The 17410-nt window shown below is 54.3% G+C and overlaps 1 protein-coding gene and 1 long non-coding RNA gene across 2 annotated transcripts in view; one reads left to right on the top strand and one right to left on the bottom strand.

Moving 5' to 3' along the window:
- Positions 1–534: 534 nt before the first annotated feature.
- LOC113606347 (uncharacterized) lies at positions 535–9415 on the bottom strand. The gene is made up of 2 exons (XR_003427500.1): positions 9298–9415; positions 535–3943 (listed from the first exon to the last, which is right to left on the bottom strand). It is a non-coding gene; the product is annotated as an uncharacterized LOC113606347 (long non-coding RNA).
- The window catches only part of CACNG1 (calcium voltage-gated channel auxiliary subunit gamma 1), an 11067-nt gene continuing 1425 nt past the window's right edge, over positions 7769–17410 (top strand). Inside the window, exons 1-2 of the mRNA XM_027080423.1 lie at positions 7769–8271; positions 16388–16462. Coding sequence (XP_026936224.1) covers positions 8037–8271; positions 16388–16462 — 310 coding nt within the window. The 5' untranslated portion in view covers positions 7769–8036. The remainder of the gene's footprint in view (positions 8272–16387; positions 16463–17410) is intronic.

Raw genomic sequence — 17410 nt, 5'->3', positions numbered from 1 at the left:
CAGCAAATAACTAGGTGCTTTTTAAAACAAATAATACTCATGTTTTCCTCATTCTAAGAGTATTACATTTCACCTTTAAAAAAATCTGCAACATACAGAAAAGTTAAAGAAGAAAAAAACAGTACCAGCCCAAATCCCACCACCTAAGGCGTGAGCACAGTTAGGGCTTCACTGCACCCAGATGTACGTGGGGTTAATTCCCTGCCCTGTTCACTGCTTTTCATTATGAGAATCTTCCCGTGTCTTTAATTTAGATTATTCCTCGAAAACATAATCTTTTTTTTTTTTTTTTTTTTTTGCGGTACGTGGGCCTCTCACTGCTGCGGCCTCTCCCGTTGCGGAGCACAGGCTCCGGACGCGCAGGCTCAGCGGCCATGGCTCACGGGCCCAGCCGCTCCCCGGCATGTGGGATCTTCCCGGACCGGGGCATGAACCCGTGTCCCCTGCATCGGCAGGCAGACTCTCAACCACTGCGCCACCAGGGAAGCCCGAAAACATAATCTTTAATGACTGCATGACACAGAGATCCCACCATTTATGTAACTATTGCCGGACCCGGGTCTCTAGATCTTAAACGGTGTCTGGATGAGACCAAAGTTCGGGCATATTCAGGCTGCCTTTGGTTAAGGTCGGGTGACTTCTCTGGAATTCCCTGCCAGTCCAGTGGTCAGGACTCCGTGCTTTACTGCCGAGGGCCAGGGTTCAACCCCTGGCGGGGGAACTCAGATCCTGCAAGTCGCGCAGCCAAAACAAAACAGAACAAAGCAAAATGATCTGGTGACTTCACACGATGAACTTCTGGCCCAGCTTTGTCCTGGCGGCTGGTGAAGAGACCGGGTTCCTTGTCCACCACCAGACACAGTCAAGATCTTGTCTGCGTACACACAGGGGGTCTGGGCTGTGGCGATCGTGGCCTTCCTCCTCCACTCCCTGCCAGGAGGCTGTCTTCACACTGAGTGCTTCCTGGAAAGCTGGGGCTGCTTCCTTCAATTACAAAACCTTCCAGTCACTGAGTGTATTAGCTAGTACGGCTACGTAACAAATGGCACCAACACTCAGTGCTCTTAAGCAACCATTAAATACCGTCACAGGATCTTATCTCTGCTTGACAGAGGCAGGGTCAGGCTGGCTTAGCTCTGCTCCTGTGCCTGGGGCCTCGGCTGGAAGACCTGGTGCCCGACGGTGGGAGCTGGGATCATCTCAGGCCGCTCAGCTCACAGGCCTGACAGGTGATGCTGGCTGCTGACAAAGACCTTGGCTTCAGTTTTCAGCCTGAATGTCTACACACGAGGCTTCTCACAGCACAGTGGCCAGGCCCAAGGGCGGGTGTCCCCAGAGCAAGAGGGAAAGGTGGGAGCGTCAGAGGTCACAGAGCATCACTCCCACTGCACTTGAAGCGTCCAGTCAGAAGCCTGCTTGAGGCCAAGGGGAGGGGAAGTGGACCCCACTTGTTGACGGGGAGTGGCAGGTTCTGGAGGAACGTACGAGAGCAGGAATGCAGCTGCAGCCATTTGGGAAGTTGCACTCTGGCCCCCTAGTCTCTCCCGGCTTCTCCACCGGCCGACGCTCCCTTCCACCCTCCGTCTCCACTGTGTCCTCTGGAACTATCCTCCCGGGACAGATGAACCCTTCTTCTCCCCCAAGGACTCTCCTTTCCCCTGTCCTCCTGCTGGGCTTCCCTGCCAGGGTCCCAGTGTAACACTCAGGCTGCCCAGCCCCATCCTCAGTCCCAAGAGGTGTGGAACTGGAAAGGGAGAAGGGAGATCTAAGGGACCTTAGGATCCAGAGGCAGCTGGGGGGCAGATACACCTGATTCAGACACTTTTGCGCTTGCAGCTCCCAACAAGACTGCCGATGCCACCTCAGGAACAGAGGAGGTTATGAGCTCACGTCCCTGGACTTCTAATTGCAGGAGAGGAGAGTGGAGGGACGCTGACACCTCGAAACCATCACTCCTCCACCCTCCTGGAGAAAAGCCTTCTCGGAGGGCCCGGGTAGACCACCGCAAACCCTTTCTCACCACTGTCATCTCCTGAACACCCTCCTGGCTGCCTCCTCACGTCATCAGAGGCTTCACCTCTGCCGCGAAGCCCTCCTCTACACCCCAAGTCCTGCCACATCGACGTCCACGGGGCCAACACTCTGACCCCTGGCCTCTCAGCTCTCCGGCCTGCTCACCTCCAGGGACCACCTGACCTTCTCGTGTCCACTCACCTTCATCCCCAGCCTGGATCTCACCATCTCCCCTGACTGTCCCCCCTGCCAGATCATCAGGGCCCCCGTCCTCCTCTGACCACAGCTTCCAATGCACCCAGTTCCTTTTCCCATCCCCCTACTATACCTGCTTTGCAACCTCATCAAGCCCTTCAGGGTCTTGACCTCTCCATTTTCTCCCAACACGGTGACATTTCCAGGTCGCAGGGCGACCCTAGTCATGACCTAACCAATCCTAACCAGACCTGACAAATCATCCTTTAAACCCACCCTTGCCCTCAGTTCCCTCGGCCTCTTCCTTCTAGTTTTTCCCCCCGGCAGAGCCCCAGCCCTCCTTCAGTGTCACCTCCCACCTTCTCCATCTCTGCACCTGAGCTGCAAGGCGATGCCAGAAAAAATTAAGGAAATCATACGTCAGTGCATGTGGCGCACAGAATAGCGGCCCCAGAGACGCCCGAGTCCGCGTCCCCGGAGCCCGCGACGACGTCACCTTACGTGGCAAAAGGGACTCTGCAGATGTGACTGAATTACGGATCTTGAGACAGGTAGATTGTCCTGGATTATCTGGGTGGATCCCACGTGATCACAAGGGTCCATTTAAGGGAAAGAGGGATGCAGGAGAGTCAGAGAAGGGGATATGATGATGGAAGCAGAGGCTGAGCGATGAGATCTCTGAGTTTGCAGATGGGAGAAGTCTGGGCCCCTGGACAGAGGCAGAGACCGTCCTTGGCTCACAGGTTAGAACTGGGGACGGCAGGCCTGAGGCAACAGAAGGTCCACGCTGAACCTTGCAGGGAGGGAGATGAAGCTGCGAAAAGAGGTTGAGACAACAGGGTGGCGCCTTGTTTCATAGTCTTTTAAGACATACACCCAAGGCCATTTCTCAGCCTCACGAAGCCTGAGCTCAGAATCAGGTCAACATGTTTCTGAAGAGGGTCCCCGACCCGGGCGCGCGCCGGTCCCGGCTCCAGATGAGGCCCACTTCTGAGAGGTGTTTTCCTTCCCTCAATTATGTTGGCTCCTTCTTGGGAAAAGAGCAGTCTCTTGGGACGAATGGAAGCTGGTTCATCTGGACAAGTGACGTGCAGACAGCTCCCGATGAGCTGAGCGTGGCATCTCTACTCTGAAGGATTCCTGTAGAAAATATCGGATCTTCCTCACGCGCTTGGTCACAGAGGTGGCAATGGGGCCCTCCTGGGCTGCCCCTCAGCCCCTGGAAGCACATTAGCCTCTGGTCCAAGCTGTACTGGCTTAGCCCGAGCTGCCATTTCTTACGCCCCTGTGGCCATGACAATGTCCTCTGGCTCATCTAGTGGAGTCAGTTATCTGAGCTTCTGTCCCCTTCCTTCAGCCCATCTGTCCGTCAATCCATCCGTCATTCAACAAACCTTTATGAAGGTCCAACCCTGGGCTCAAATCCAGGGGGTTCTCTGAGGGAACGCAGAATGAGTACATAATAGAGTCCCCAGAAGCTTACAGCCCATCAGACAAAGCTGGTCCATCTGTAGTCTACAAGCAACGATCGTAGCAATAACCAAGCTGGACAAATTGCTACTACATCAGTCAGCTCAGGCTGCCGTGACAGAACGCCACAGACGGGGTGACTTAAAGAACAAAATGTGTTTTCTCACAGCTCTGGAGGATGGAAGCCCTAGATCATGGTGCCAGCTCGGCTGGGCTCTGGTAAGCGCCCTCTTCTGGGCATTTTTTGCCTTCTCGCTAAGTCCTCCTGTGGCAGAGGAGAAGAAAGAGCAAGTTCTTTGGCGTCTGTCCTTATAATCCGTCACGAGCGCCCCACCCTCGTGACCTCATCAAAACCTAAATACCTCCCAAAGGTCCCACCTCCCAATACCATCAGGTTGGGGTTTGGGCTTCAACGTATGCATTTAAGGGGGACCTAATTCAGTGCACAGCATCTACCGTGGGCTGAGCTGGTGAAGTGCATTATCTCAGATCTAGAGGAAAAGGCGTTTAGAGGTTAACTGGCTGAAAGCCACGCAGCTGGAGGCTGGCAGAGCAGGACTCCGACCGTGCAGCTGGCTGGCTCCCGCACCGACAGGCCAGTCCCCGGGAAAGGGTAGGGCCTTAGTGGAGGATGCTGGCGTGGCCCAGCTCGGGCCTCCACGGAGCTGCCCCCCAACCCGGGCCCGTTGAGGCCTGGGGAGCAGGGCAGACAGCCTGGCAGTGCCTGCAACCCTTGGGCTGCCGACCTTGAGCTAGACTGACACACAGCCTACTCCAAAAGGAAGAGGGCATCCATCTTTCATGCTTGTGCTGCTGGGCTGAGGGTCAGGACCCCTGCATGTGGCACAAACCTGCCCCGCACCGAGGCCCGGAGCAGCCCGGCTTCTCGGAGGGGCCTGCGGTGCTGCCGTGGCCAAGGCTGAGTGCGCCCGCGGGCCAGGCCCCCTGAGGGCGCTCTTGGAGACCTCGGGGGGCTCCCGGCGCTGGTGAGCTTAGGGTGCCACCCCCACCACACCAGGAAATGTGCTTCTTCCCAGATGGTCGGTCCTGAAACACCGGCATCTACACCTGCTGCTTGGCTGGGGTGCCTGACACACCGTGGGTCCGCATCAGGCCACCCAGCGCCCCCTGAGACCCCGGCCGCCTAGGCCCTGAAGCCGGGCCCGCAGGGGCAGTGCGAGGGGCCTGAGGCCGCGTGTCACATCCCAGCTTCCAGGAGTGCTCTCGGGGGGGCCAGCTGCCTGAAGACACACAGGCACCCTCTGAGCTGAAGCAAGCCATGACAGATGTCAGCAAGTCACCGGGCTGTGATGGGCTGGGGGGATGTAGACAGCGGGGGGGGGGGGGGGGGGGGGGGAGGCAGACAGGGGGGGGGGGCAGTGGTGAGGAAGGTTCAGAGAGACGCTGTCGGGAGATTATAACTTGGATGAGGGGCTGGCGTGTGATGTGGAGGTTCAGGCCAGTCTGTGGCTGGAGCCCCGAGGTCTCCGGCCTGTGCTTGTTCACGGGGGTCCTGGTTTGTGACGTCCTGTCTCTAGGCCACAGGTTCCTTAATCGGTCACACGGGGTTCAGGACACGCTGCCCCAAGATATGGTACCTGGGCATACTGCACATTTAAACTGAAGGAAGTTGAGAAACGGCAGGTACAGGAAGGCCTCTGTGACCCTCCTCTGAAGCAGGTCATGAGCCACTCACGTGAGAGGTTCTCTCCTTACACCCAGAAGAAAGGAACAAACGTCCCACAAATGCAGAGGAGCATCTGAACGAACAGACCTTGCTTTTCTCCCCCACGAGTTTCCTGCCCTTCGCTCAATCCTTTTGTCCTGTTGTATGTCCCACTCTTTTTTTAAAAAACATTTATTTATTTACTTATTTATTTATGGCTGTGTTGGGTCTTAGTTGCGGTGTGCGGGCTTCTCTCTAGTGTGGTGCACGGGCTCCAGGGCGTGTGGGCTCTAGTTATGGCGCGGGCTTAGCTGCCCCGCGGCATGTGGGATCTTAATTCCCCAACCAGGGATCAAACCCCCATTGGAAGGCGGATTCTTTACCGCTGGACCACCAGGGAAGTCCCTGCACCCACTCTTCATCACACACAGAACACATTAAAACGCTCAGGTTTAAATTGTGAACAGCGTTTCTCTCTGGATGAGGAAAGGGGTATTACAGACAAGGAATACAAAAACAACAAGTATCACTTTTCTTCTCCATATACATGTATGTGGTTGCATTTTTATAATGAACATGTTTTCATTCAGGGAAAAAAAATTAAATTATTACAATAAATACACTACTCAAAAAAACAAAAGTTCAAGTTTAACAGTTTCTTTAGGTCTTCATGTTTTATGAAGACTCCTGTGCCACATAAAACTTACATTAGGACTTCCCCGGGGGCGCAGGGGTTAAGAATCCGCCTGCCAATGCAGGGGTTCGAGCCCTGGTCCAGGAAGATCCCACATGCCGCAGAGCGGCTGGGCCCATGCGCCACAACTACTGAGCCTGCGCTCTAGAGCCCATGAGCCACAACTACTGAGCCCACGAGCCAAAACAACTGAAGCCCGCGCGCCTAGAGTCCGTGCTCCACAACAAGAGAAGCCACCGCAATGAGAAGCCCATGCACCGCAACAAAGAGTAGCCCCCGCTCGCCGCAACTAGAGAAAGCCCGTGCACAGCAACGAAGACCCAACACAGCCAAAAATAAATTAATTAATTTTTAAAAACCCATTAATTTGCATGCTTTTCTCTTGTCAATTTGTCTTTCGTTAGGGTAGAGGACAAAGATGTTTTTCCTCCCCTGCAGTCAGAATAGATCTCGAAAGTTCCTCCCAGCTCCAACCACTGGTTAAGAGTTTGGACTCTGGGTTCTGAAACCTGGCTTCACCATTTACCTGCTGTGTGACCTTGGACAAGTTACTTCACGTCTCTGAGCGTCTGGGTCCTTATCTGTAAAATGGGAGTGATAGTTGCGTTTACCTCCTGGACTGGTGTGAAGATGAACTGCAGTGGTGTGTGGAAAGCCTTAGCGGAGTGCCTAGTAGGTAGTAAGCACTCACCGAGGCTGAGCTCTCACTATGATCACCATTGTTATCAACAGTCTGCGACCTCGTGGCTGGACCCCTGGATGTTTCTCCTCACACAGGCAGCCTTTCTGTAAGCTGTGTCAACCAGAGGCCAGATTTTAGAGGCCAAACCCCTGCCCAGCTCAGGGGTTTCTTCCTGGCCATGCATCAGCTTCTTGGACACATCCCAAAAGAGGCCCCTGGGGACTTGAGAAAGGAGATGCAGAAGCCCGGGAGGCACGTAGGGGCTGCAGCCTGGAGTGCCGGCCCTGAGGTGAAGCGGGCATGGGTAGGCGGTCCCCAAACCCCACGTGTCCTCTGGGCCACACGCCCCTTAGCCTCTTAATAGTCACCTGTCAATCGACCTACTTCTGCTCTTCCTACTTAAGTATACTTATTTTGTAAAGGACAATGTAACTGGAAAATCTTTATTACCTGCCATTAATAGAAGGTAAAAACTAAAAGGTACCGTGGCAACAGCACCACAGTCAAATCCAGCTGGGTTTTTTGTCCTCTCGAGGCTGGTCTTGGATTTGCAAGTATCAGAAAGGGGTTAAAGACTTACTAACCCCAGACAGCTTTTCTTCTAGACCTCACTGCGGGGATGGAAAGAGAATTGATAAGGAAATAGTGTGGGATGATGCGAGGCTCCGGAACCACCGGAGATCCTCCTGCCATTTGGGGTATGGTGGGGTTCAGGGCTGGAGCGCTCGGCTGGGCAGTGGGCTCCAGAGGCCCCAAGCAGGGCATCCCCGACGTGTCCCTCGGCAGGCTCCCCCCAGAACCCCGGGACGAGGACCCATTCACCCCCCGCCCCCCGGTGACCGGCCCGCCCGGTGCAAGGACAGAGGCTACACAGTCTGTGTCCCGCGGGGTCCTTCCGGCCCCAGAAGGAAGATGCTCGCACAGCCGGCCCCGGCTGCCTGCCCCTCGCCCCTCCCAGCTCAGGTCCCCCGAGGAGAGCGTCTGCAGTCACATCAGCGCCGGCTGTCCTCGCCCCCCCCAAACCCCCCACCCCACCCCCACAGCGTGCTGCTGGCTCCAGGAGCGAAGACGGCCCTGAAACCCGAGGAGCAGCCGTCCTCGGCGAGGCGCCGGGATGGGCATTAATAGAAGCTTCCGCAGGCCGCTGACACGTCTGGCCAGCTGCTCAGCCCGGCCAGCGCCCCTCCGCCCACGGCCGGCCCCCTCCGGCCCCGCCGGGCACACTGAACAGCTGCCGCCGCCCCGGCGCGACCGCCACCTGCCCGGGAGGACGCGGCCGCCGGGCCTGACCCAGCGCCCGCCGCTCCGTGGCCGCCATGTCCCAGACCAAGGCCCTGAAGGTCCGCCTGACCCTCCTCTGCGTCCTGGCGGGGATCGTGCTGGCGCTGGTGGCCGTGGTGACCGACCACTGGGCCGTGCTGAGCCCCCACGTGGAGCACCGCAACGCCAGCTGCCAGGCGGCACACTTCGGCCTCTGGCGGATTTGCACCAAGCGGATCGTCCCGGGCGACGGCAGGGACAGGAGCTGCGGACCCATCACCCTGCCTGGGGGTAACGTACCCTCCCCAGCCCCCCTCCCGCCCGTCCGGGTCCCTCCGGGGAAGGCCGCCCGCCCGTGGGCCCGGGGGCGCGAGCTGGGCGGTGTGCGGTTCAGCCGGTGGCCCGCGCCGGCCTGGCATTGAGGGCGTCCAGCTGCAGGTAGTTGCGTCCGGCTGGGGCTCGGGGCTCGGCGCCCAGGGCGGAGATCTGGATGGGCGGACAGAGGCTCAGGAAAGAAGCCAGACTAGGGCCCCGGTTGCGCCCGGCCCCACCCTCTCCCTGCAAACACAGGCCTCTGTCCTCAGGTGAAAGGGACCCCCGGCGCGGGGAAGGGGGGCAGTTCATTCTCCAGCCTCCAGGCTGCAGTGTAGACAGGATCGGCCACAGAGCTTACAGGGCCCTGTGCAAAATGAAAGTGCATGACTCCTTGTCATGATTATTAAGAATTTCAAGACGGCAAGAGCAGAGCATGAGACCAAGGGGGAGTCCCTCCTGGGCACGGGCCGTGAGCAACGGCACAGCTCGCATGTTTGTGAGGCAGGACCCGGCTGTGGACCAGCCACCTGCCTTTTTGCCAGAACTGCAGGTCCTTCTGCGCACCTCCCTGGCCTAGGACCCCTTCGGAATTAGAAAGTGTTTCCTTCCACTGTGATTTAAATGCCGTCCTCCATTTCCTACCACGTGAGTGAAGTGCACATTGAAGGGGAGCCCTTTTGCCAGAACACCTGGTGAGGGCGACTAGTCTGTTCTGCAGACGTGGAGCCCTCCCCGTCATAGCAAACAGAGCGGGTGCTGAGGAAAGAGGCCTGTGCGGGGAATCAGAGGCCACGACCCCAAAGGACTGGGGGCTTGACAAAGCCCATCACAGCCTCTGCTTCTTCCCATAAAATACGGATCTTGGGCTCAGCAACATAAAGTCCCTTCCGGTGCTTGCAGCTGTCACTCCAAGGTGACAGTGGACCAGGGTGAGTGCAGCATCCCACCTGGTTTTCAGAATTATTCCCCTGTTATCAGACGGGCTGTTCCTGGAGCCCTTACCTTCAAGAAAGTCACTGCTAAGTCCCCGAAGATCTTGCGGTCCCTGTGGGGAGGAAGGTGCCCAAACCCCTTTCCGCCACTTGGCTCCTTGCTCTTCATTCCCCTCCTGCTGGCTCCAGGAAAGCCCTGCCCTGCTTGCTTCTACCCGGAAGACTCACATACACCCAGCTCTCTTGGAAACACCAAGTCCCAGGCCTGAGGGCTTTAACAGGCACGGACATGTGCTTGAAGGGTATCACATAGCCCAGATGCCCACGCCCCTCAGCCGCTGCGGAGCACACCCATAAACAGGTGCCTCACTCATCCAGCCAAGCCCGCGGTGCAGGGCAGGGCAGGGCAGGGCAGAGTCCCCAGGGACCGTGCATGGGACCCGCTGTGCAGGGCAGGGCAGGGCAGAGTCTCCAGGGACCGTGCATGGGACCCGCTGTGCAGGGCAGGGCAGGGCAGAGTCTCCAGGGACCGTGCATGGGAACGCACTGAGTCTCCAGGGACCGTGCATGGGAACGCACTGTCAAGGTCCTTGGCGCCAGCCTTTTAAAGCCTGGTGAGTTTACAGAGCAGAAGAAGACAGAGGTGAGGCGAGTCTATACAAGGAGAGACAGGCAGGAGGGAGGCGAGTGGACCAGCCACAGGGGACGAGCCAGCATGGTTTGGCCTTGAGCCTGAGCAGGGTCTGTCTCCAGGCTGTCTTATCCTGGTCCGGACAGAATCATACCTTCCATACTTGTGAGCACTGCCTTACCCCCAACAAGCTTCCAAAGTGTATTCCTGCCTTCTTTCCTCCTTTCTCTGCAAGTGGACATCTTTTTCCTTCCCCACCCATCCTTCCTGTGTTCTGTTGGATCACTCTTTTCCAGAGGGAGAAACAGAGTTCATTTGTGTTCTCTCATTTATTAACAACAACATCAACAACTGCAAACACAAACATAGCACTATCTACCAAACATTGTTTGTTTTTTTCCCTAAATACTTATTTTATTTATTTATTTTCGTCAGTGTTGGGTCTTAGTTGCAGCACATGGGATCTTCGTTGTGGCAAGCAGGCTCTCTAGTGGCGTGCAGGCTCCAGAGCGTGTGGGCTCTGTAGTTTGTGGCACATGAGCTTTCCACTTGAGGCGTGAGGGCTCAGTAGTTGCAGCACGTGGGCTTAGTTGCCCCACGGCATGTGGGATCTTAGTTCCTTGACCAGGGATCCAACCTGTGTCGCCTGCATTGGAAGGCAGATTCTCAACCACTGGACCACCAGGGAAATCCCCCAAACATTGTTTTTTTAAGTGCCTTACATATATTAACTTTGGATGACATCAGAAAAAATGACAGGGTAAGTACCTCCAAAAATCCTCTTCTCCATAAAAACAATGAGAACATTTGCCAAGATGGTCAGAATCAACTTTTTCAGAACTCTAGAAATTAACCAGTCTTGCAGCAATCCAGCAAGTGCTCATTCAAGGAAAACTGGTGAATCTCAGTGGGAACAATGAGCTTTGTGGTGTCTTAATGTGCACTCTTCCCGTTCTCCCCTCCCGACTCTGTCACAGCCTTGAAAACCAACAGCTGTGTGAGAAAAGAAAGAAAGAAAGAGAGAAAGAGAGAGAGAGAGAGAGAGGAAGGAGGAAAGGAAGGAAGGAAGGAAGGGAAGGGAGGGAGGGAGGGGGGAAAGAAAAAAAAGACTAAGGCAGAAATGTAGGCTATTTAGCTGAGTGCTTGGTCCTCTGCTTAGCACAAAACCCCTCAGTAAAGACTGGGAGATGTGTCGGGTACAAGCATTTTAGGAAATCTCTGTGAGCTGACCACCAAACTAATTGAGCAGAGATTTCAGTGGCCGTACGTGCATACAGACTTCACAAAATTAATTCAGAAATATCATTTAACAAGCAACAGTAACCAACAGCCACAGGAGCAAACCCTGGGGAAGGGTGGACATCTAATTTCCAGCGTTGCTACATTATATTGTTTAAAATGTTGAGTTTTAAATTTTAAATTAAAAAAGTTACAAGGCATGCAAAGAACTAAAACAGCATGGCACTCACATGGGGTGGGGGTCGGGATGGGGGATGCAGCCAATAGATCCTTAAGGAGGCCCAGATATTGGACTTACTAGATAAAGATTTTAAATCAGCTATTTTAGATACAAAGAACTGAAAGAAACCATGTTTAAAGAACTAAAATGAAGATGAGAATGATATCTCATGAAATAGAGAATATCAATAAAGAGATATAAACGATTTTTAAAAGACCCAAGAGAAATTCCGGAGTTTTGAAGTACAACAGCTGAAATGAAAAATTCACTAGAGGGGTTATATAGCAGATAGAAGAAAAAACCCAGTGAACCTTAAGGTAGGTCCATTGAGATTAGCTAGTCTAAGGAACAGACAGGAAAGAAAAATGAAGAGACCTGTGGGACAGTATCAAATGTATTAACATATGCATAATAGCATCTCAGAAAGAGAGAGAGGGAGAGAGATGGGGCGGGGGAGGAGCAGGAAGGTTACGTGGAAAATAATGGCGGAAAGTTTTCCAAATCTGATGAAAAACATTAACCTACAAATTCATGAAGCTTAATGAACTCCAAGCAGGATAAATTCATACCTAGGCACGTCATGATCAAACCACTGAAAGATAAAGGCACAGAATTCTGTAAGCAACAAGAGGAAGCAACTCATCACGGACAAGACATTCTTAGTAAGATTAAACAGCTTAATTTTCCTAGAAACCATGGAGGCCAGAGGGCAGTGGGATGACAGATGATGACAGATAGACAGATAGACAGTTAGACAGTAATCAGAATCATCAGATCCTCACAAAATCCTTGACAAGGTCCATACTATTATCATCAGCCAATCTTACAGATAAAGAAAACAAGGGACGAAGAAGTTGAGTAACTTGGCCGAGGTCACACAGTTACCATGGCAGAGCAGCCAGGACCCATACGCCTAACATTCACCTTAGTTGCTACATGACACTACTTATTACAACCACCCGGTGAGGAGACTTGGATTCTACAGACGGTCCTCATTCCACGTGTGAGAAAACTGAGGCTCAGAGGCGTCTCTCCGAGGCTCAGGTCTCCAATCCAGAGTTTCTTTGCTCTGCGGTCCCTCCCCACACCCTCCACCGCAGGCACAAACACCCTTCCCAGGAGCTGCTGACCCGAGCAGACACATCAGGACCAGCTTTGACACGACGTGATTTAGCGGAAGCGGCATCGAGCGCTGGTGAAGCAGAGGAAGCTTTTCAAGGTTGCGCTCAGCGCAGAGAGCTGGAGGCTCTGAGGACACAAACGGTCCAATTTGGGTTTTCCACCGACCGCAAGTCTTCGAAGGACTGCCATGCACAGCATCCGTATCTGAGGTCAGTTCCAGCGTCTCCAGAGTGAGAGCAGGGGCTTCCCAGTTGTCAGAAGAGCTGCCTGTCTGCAAGCCCAGTGAGTCCTCAGAAGGGTCATCCCTCGCCCTTGGTCTGGGTGGAATGTTCTTTCTTTTCCGACTCTGCCTCTTGAGCACAAGGCAGCAGCAGTGCCCAGTTTCTCTAGTGGCCCATCTTCTCTCCTAGTACGTGGGGCCGGACTGGAGCCCAAATGAAAGAACACGACACTCCTGTGACCCCAAGAATCTCAGAGGCTCCCTTTCCCATCCGCAGGAGCCCATGCTGGAGACTGGCCATAACTAGACTTCTCCCCCATACAACAGCAATGCTCTGAGGCCCTGGGGTCAGGTCTTGAGGATTTCTCCAACCCCTTTCAATCAGAGGGACGGGGGAACACAGAGCACAGAGAAACCACTATCGGGAGCATCAAGAACTTCTTTTACAAAAAGGGTGAAGACAACCCTGGCACTGATGCAAGTACCAAGTGGGTGAAACGTTTCTTCCGACCCCCAGAGCCCTCGTTCCCTTGGTTTTGTGCAAATCAGCGAGGTGGTTTTTTTAATGTATCAAAGTCTGCATCAACCAGCATTGGGTTGATACATTCTCAGTGATACCCAGAGGCATCCCCTAATCATACAAGCTGTGCCAACTATCAGAGAAAGATCTATAGTAACTCCGGTTCGGCTTGGAGCTAAATGTGCTTTCTGTTCCAGTTCTCTGAGATTGGCAGATACAGTTCTGCAAAGTCAGTCCCTCCCTTAATCAGAATCTTTGGTGAGCAGAATAGTCCAACCCCAATAACTGATTTATGACATTTTTTAAAGGAATAATCCACTTAAAGATTTTAGATCACTGAGTCTTACGACTGTCCATGGTAGACATTTCTGAAACACAGAAAAAAATAAATACAAATATTAAAATCACTGTGAGCCATTTGCAGACTCAAGGAGGCTGGAGGAGCCTCGGTGCTCAGTTCTGGTCCCAGGTCACAACCCCAGTGTTGGTATCTCCGCCAACCTGGTCCAAAGCACTTGCTCCTTCTGCCCAGTGAAGGGGCTGGAGCCCATGAGGCACAGCTGCAGGTGCTGAGCAGGTGGGATGTAGACCGGGCGCAGGGGGCAGAGGGATGTCAGAGAGGCAGAGGCAAGAAGGCTCACAGTCTGCACGCGGTCCCTCCCTCCCGCCCGCTACCCACGCAGGCCCATCTCAAACGTCCTTCCTTTTCAAGTTGCCCTTGATGCGGTTCACCCAGACAGCGCCCAGGCTAAGGGACGGGGGCGGGGACTGCCCATCCCAACAGGATCCTGGGCAGTTCTTGAGTGACACTGGCAGGTGCCCGAGCTGATTTATCCCGAACAGGACCGCAAAGGGGCTGTGGTCTCCAACGGGCAGCCGCAGGGCCGTGCAGCGGATGCTTCTCCTGGTTCAGAGGCCGCTGGCCTTCCTCGTGTGCTACGTCCAAGAGAGCAGACGGGGTTGGCTCACCCATCCTCAAGCCCGAGGACCAGCCACATGAAAGAGAAGCTGAGGCTTCCAGGTGCCCCACATGGGTGCCCCCCAGCGCCCCCAGAGAGCATTGGAGAGAGGAGGGGAGGGAGGGAAGACTGAACCTGGGCCCACGTCCCCACCCCCGAGTCTGCAGGGTGGCTCCCCCAGGAGCCCGGCGTTTGTCTGGCGGGGGGCCGACACCCCGAGTACTACCTGTGCAAGAGAAGCCTCGGCCACGCGGACCTGCCGGACAGCTGGGCCTTGGCCGGGCTTCCGATGGGCCTCTGTCTCCGGGCCTTGCGCGCTGAATGGACGCTTTTAACTCGGCTTGTGCGTCGTCAGGGAGGGAACTGACCGTGAAGCACACTTGAATTCAGTCAGTTCTTTTCAGAGGGTTTTCAGTGACGACCGAGACTGGCTCTTAAAGAAGGAAACAGAAGTTTTCCTCCGTCCAGAGGGAGACATGAGGAGACCTGTAACTTCGCGCGAGCCATTTTGAAGCAGGGATTCAAGAGAATCTATAGCTACTAATCTAACAAATATGAGAGGGTTCCATCATGCTTTAAAGTAACAGCAGAAGCTGCGAGAGAGAAAAGCACAGCATCTCCTGAGTCACCAGCGGCAGTCACACACCCCAGGCAACTCAGCTCAAAAGGAAAGGGATTTAAATATAGACGCTCAGAGAAAAGGCTGTTTACCTCATGGAACATTTACTGCTGCTAAACCAGGCTCCATCTCCCGGGGTCACTCTCTTCCTGGACTTAGGGGAGCAGAAGTAACCCTGACATTGGGGGAGGGGAAATGGAGGCCACAGGCTTCAGTGGAACAAGGTTATACAGGTCAGGCAGACGGAAGCCTGGACCCCAATGAAAGCTATGACTTCGCAAACCTCAGGTTTGTTTCCAAAAGAAACTAGGCATCAAACACCTGGTGATCATTTGAATGTAGGTAAAGAAATGGATGCACAAACTAGATGCCATATAAACTAGGAGCAGAGATGTTTTTCTATTGAGGTTCAAGGATCCACAGGAAAAAGAATTCAATGAAGGGCCTCACAGAAATAAAAAGCAACCTAATTTAGTTTTTTTTTTTTAAGAAACAAAATAGTATAAAATAATCCATTCATCTACTTCCTAAATCAAGAGTATAGAGTATTAAACTGTATTCAATAAGCAATAAGACTATCCTTTGATTTTACAGTATATCTAGTTGTAAGAGAGATTAAAGGAGAAGAATGGAAGAGAAATTATATTGAAAATCGGTGTGAATTTCTTTGTTCTGAGTTCTTCCTCTGCCCCCTATCAAATCCATATTTTTGGTCCTACTGCCAGCACAGATCGTCTGTGGCTTTTCTGACACTAATCGGGTGGGGAAGCAGCTCACCTGGGGAGGTCTCATCTGGGCTGTTTCTATGGCCACAGGCATTGAGGGCCCAGTGAAATGAGCTTTTGATCACGTTTGGCCCTCGGTTAGAGGTTCTCTGCCCTTCACCCAAGTCCATATAGAGGGCCCACTCAGAAAAGCCCTTTGAAGGGCATTTCAAGGGGCCGGGAGCCAGGCTTCTAAACCTGGCTGAACACCAGAATCTCCTGGAAAGTTCTTGAAAAACACTTTGCTTCCCAGGTCACACCCAGTGCCTCAGGGTGGGCCTGGATGCAGGTAAGAAACCCAGCCCTAGACTGGATGTGAACCACTGCTGACTCACCACTACTGACATTTGGGGGCCTGTAATTCTGTGCTGTAGGGGGCTGTCCTGTACATGGTAGGACGCTCAGCACATCCCGGGCCTCTACCCACTGGATGCCAGTAGCAGCCTTGCCCAGTTGTGACATAAAAATGTCTCCAGACACTGCCCAGTGTCCTCTGGGGGCAGAATCAGCCCTGGCTGAGAACCACTGTTTGGCCCTTGCTTGGCCATGGGTCCTGTACCCGCTAACAGATGACTTGATCTCTGGGTCTCAGTTTCCCTGTCTGCCTAATGGGCTCAGTACCCCAGTGCTCTCTGCCCCCGGACTCAGTTAGCCTCAGCTCCCTGATGATCTCCCAGCCTCTTATGCAACCCTCTTTCCTACCAACGTTTTGGTCTAAGGGTTAGTGAAAGATGTGTGTTTCAGCCCAGAGTCAGGGTTTGGGGGGCAGAATCCCCCTGGGGGCTGCACCCGCCCTCTCTCGGCTGAGCTCCTGCCCCGGCTGCAGCCCTTTGTCTCAACTCATAGGCCGTCTCCCTCCTTTGCAGAGAAAAACTGTTCCTACTTCAGGCATTTTAACCCAGGCGAGAGCTCGGAGATCTTCGAAGTTACCACTCAGAAAGGTGAGCCCGTGTGGAGAGCAAGGAGGGGAGGAAACGTGGCTCCCGTCGCGCTGCTGAACCGGAAAGTCACGGGTGCAAAGGCCCCGACTTCCGGATCTTGATAGCGAGCAGCCCCTCCCGATGCATCTGAGCGGCAGCCTGGCCACCCTCTGCGCCCCTGAGACAGCGTCACCCACCTCCAGGTGCCCTGAGCATCCCTGCATCAGGGCTCGGGCGAGTTTGTAAAAGAGACTTGCCTGGTAGCTCCCAGAGGGCAGGAGTCCATTTCCCCACAGAGCCCGAGGGACGCCACTGTCACAGGAGCTCTGACAATGGAACAAGGATGCCAGATCCCTGTGATGGTCTGCAGGGCTGGCAGCTCAGAGTGTGCGGGGAGTCTGTCTGAGTCCCTCCCTCGCCTATAAGTCACTCCCCGAGAAGCAGAGGGTGGGGACTGGGGCAGATGCGTGAGGGCCCCTGAGGCACACGTGCCCTGGTGGGAACCACCGAGCTCGGAGGCACCCCCTGGACTGAGCAGAGACCCGCATGTGCTTGTGTACAGAAGACTGCACACGGCATGGGTATGCACACACACGCACACATGCACACACGTGCAAACACACACGCATGCACACGCATGCGCACATATGCACCGGTGCACACACTCTGGCACACACATGCAAACACACACGCATGCACACGCATGCGCACATATGCACCGGCGCACACACTCTGGCACACACATGCAAACACACACGCATGCACACGCATGCACACATATGCACCGGCGCACACACTCTGGCACACACATGCACACACACGCATGCACACGCATGCACACATATGCACCGGCGCGCACACTCTGGCGCACACATGCAAACACACACGCATGCACACGCATGCGCACATATGCACCGGCGCACACACTCTGGCGCACACATGCAAACACACACGCATGCACACGCATGC

This window comes from Aethalodelphis obliquidens, unplaced genomic scaffold, assembly GCF_003676395.1.
Source record: "Aethalodelphis obliquidens isolate GAN/ISIS:26980383/991018 unplaced genomic scaffold, ASM367639v1 scaffold44, whole genome shotgun sequence".
Taxonomy (NCBI): domain Eukaryota; kingdom Metazoa; phylum Chordata; class Mammalia; order Artiodactyla; family Delphinidae; genus Aethalodelphis; species Aethalodelphis obliquidens.
Note: the sequence above shows the minus strand (reverse complement) of the source record. Positions and strands in the feature narration are given on the sequence as shown.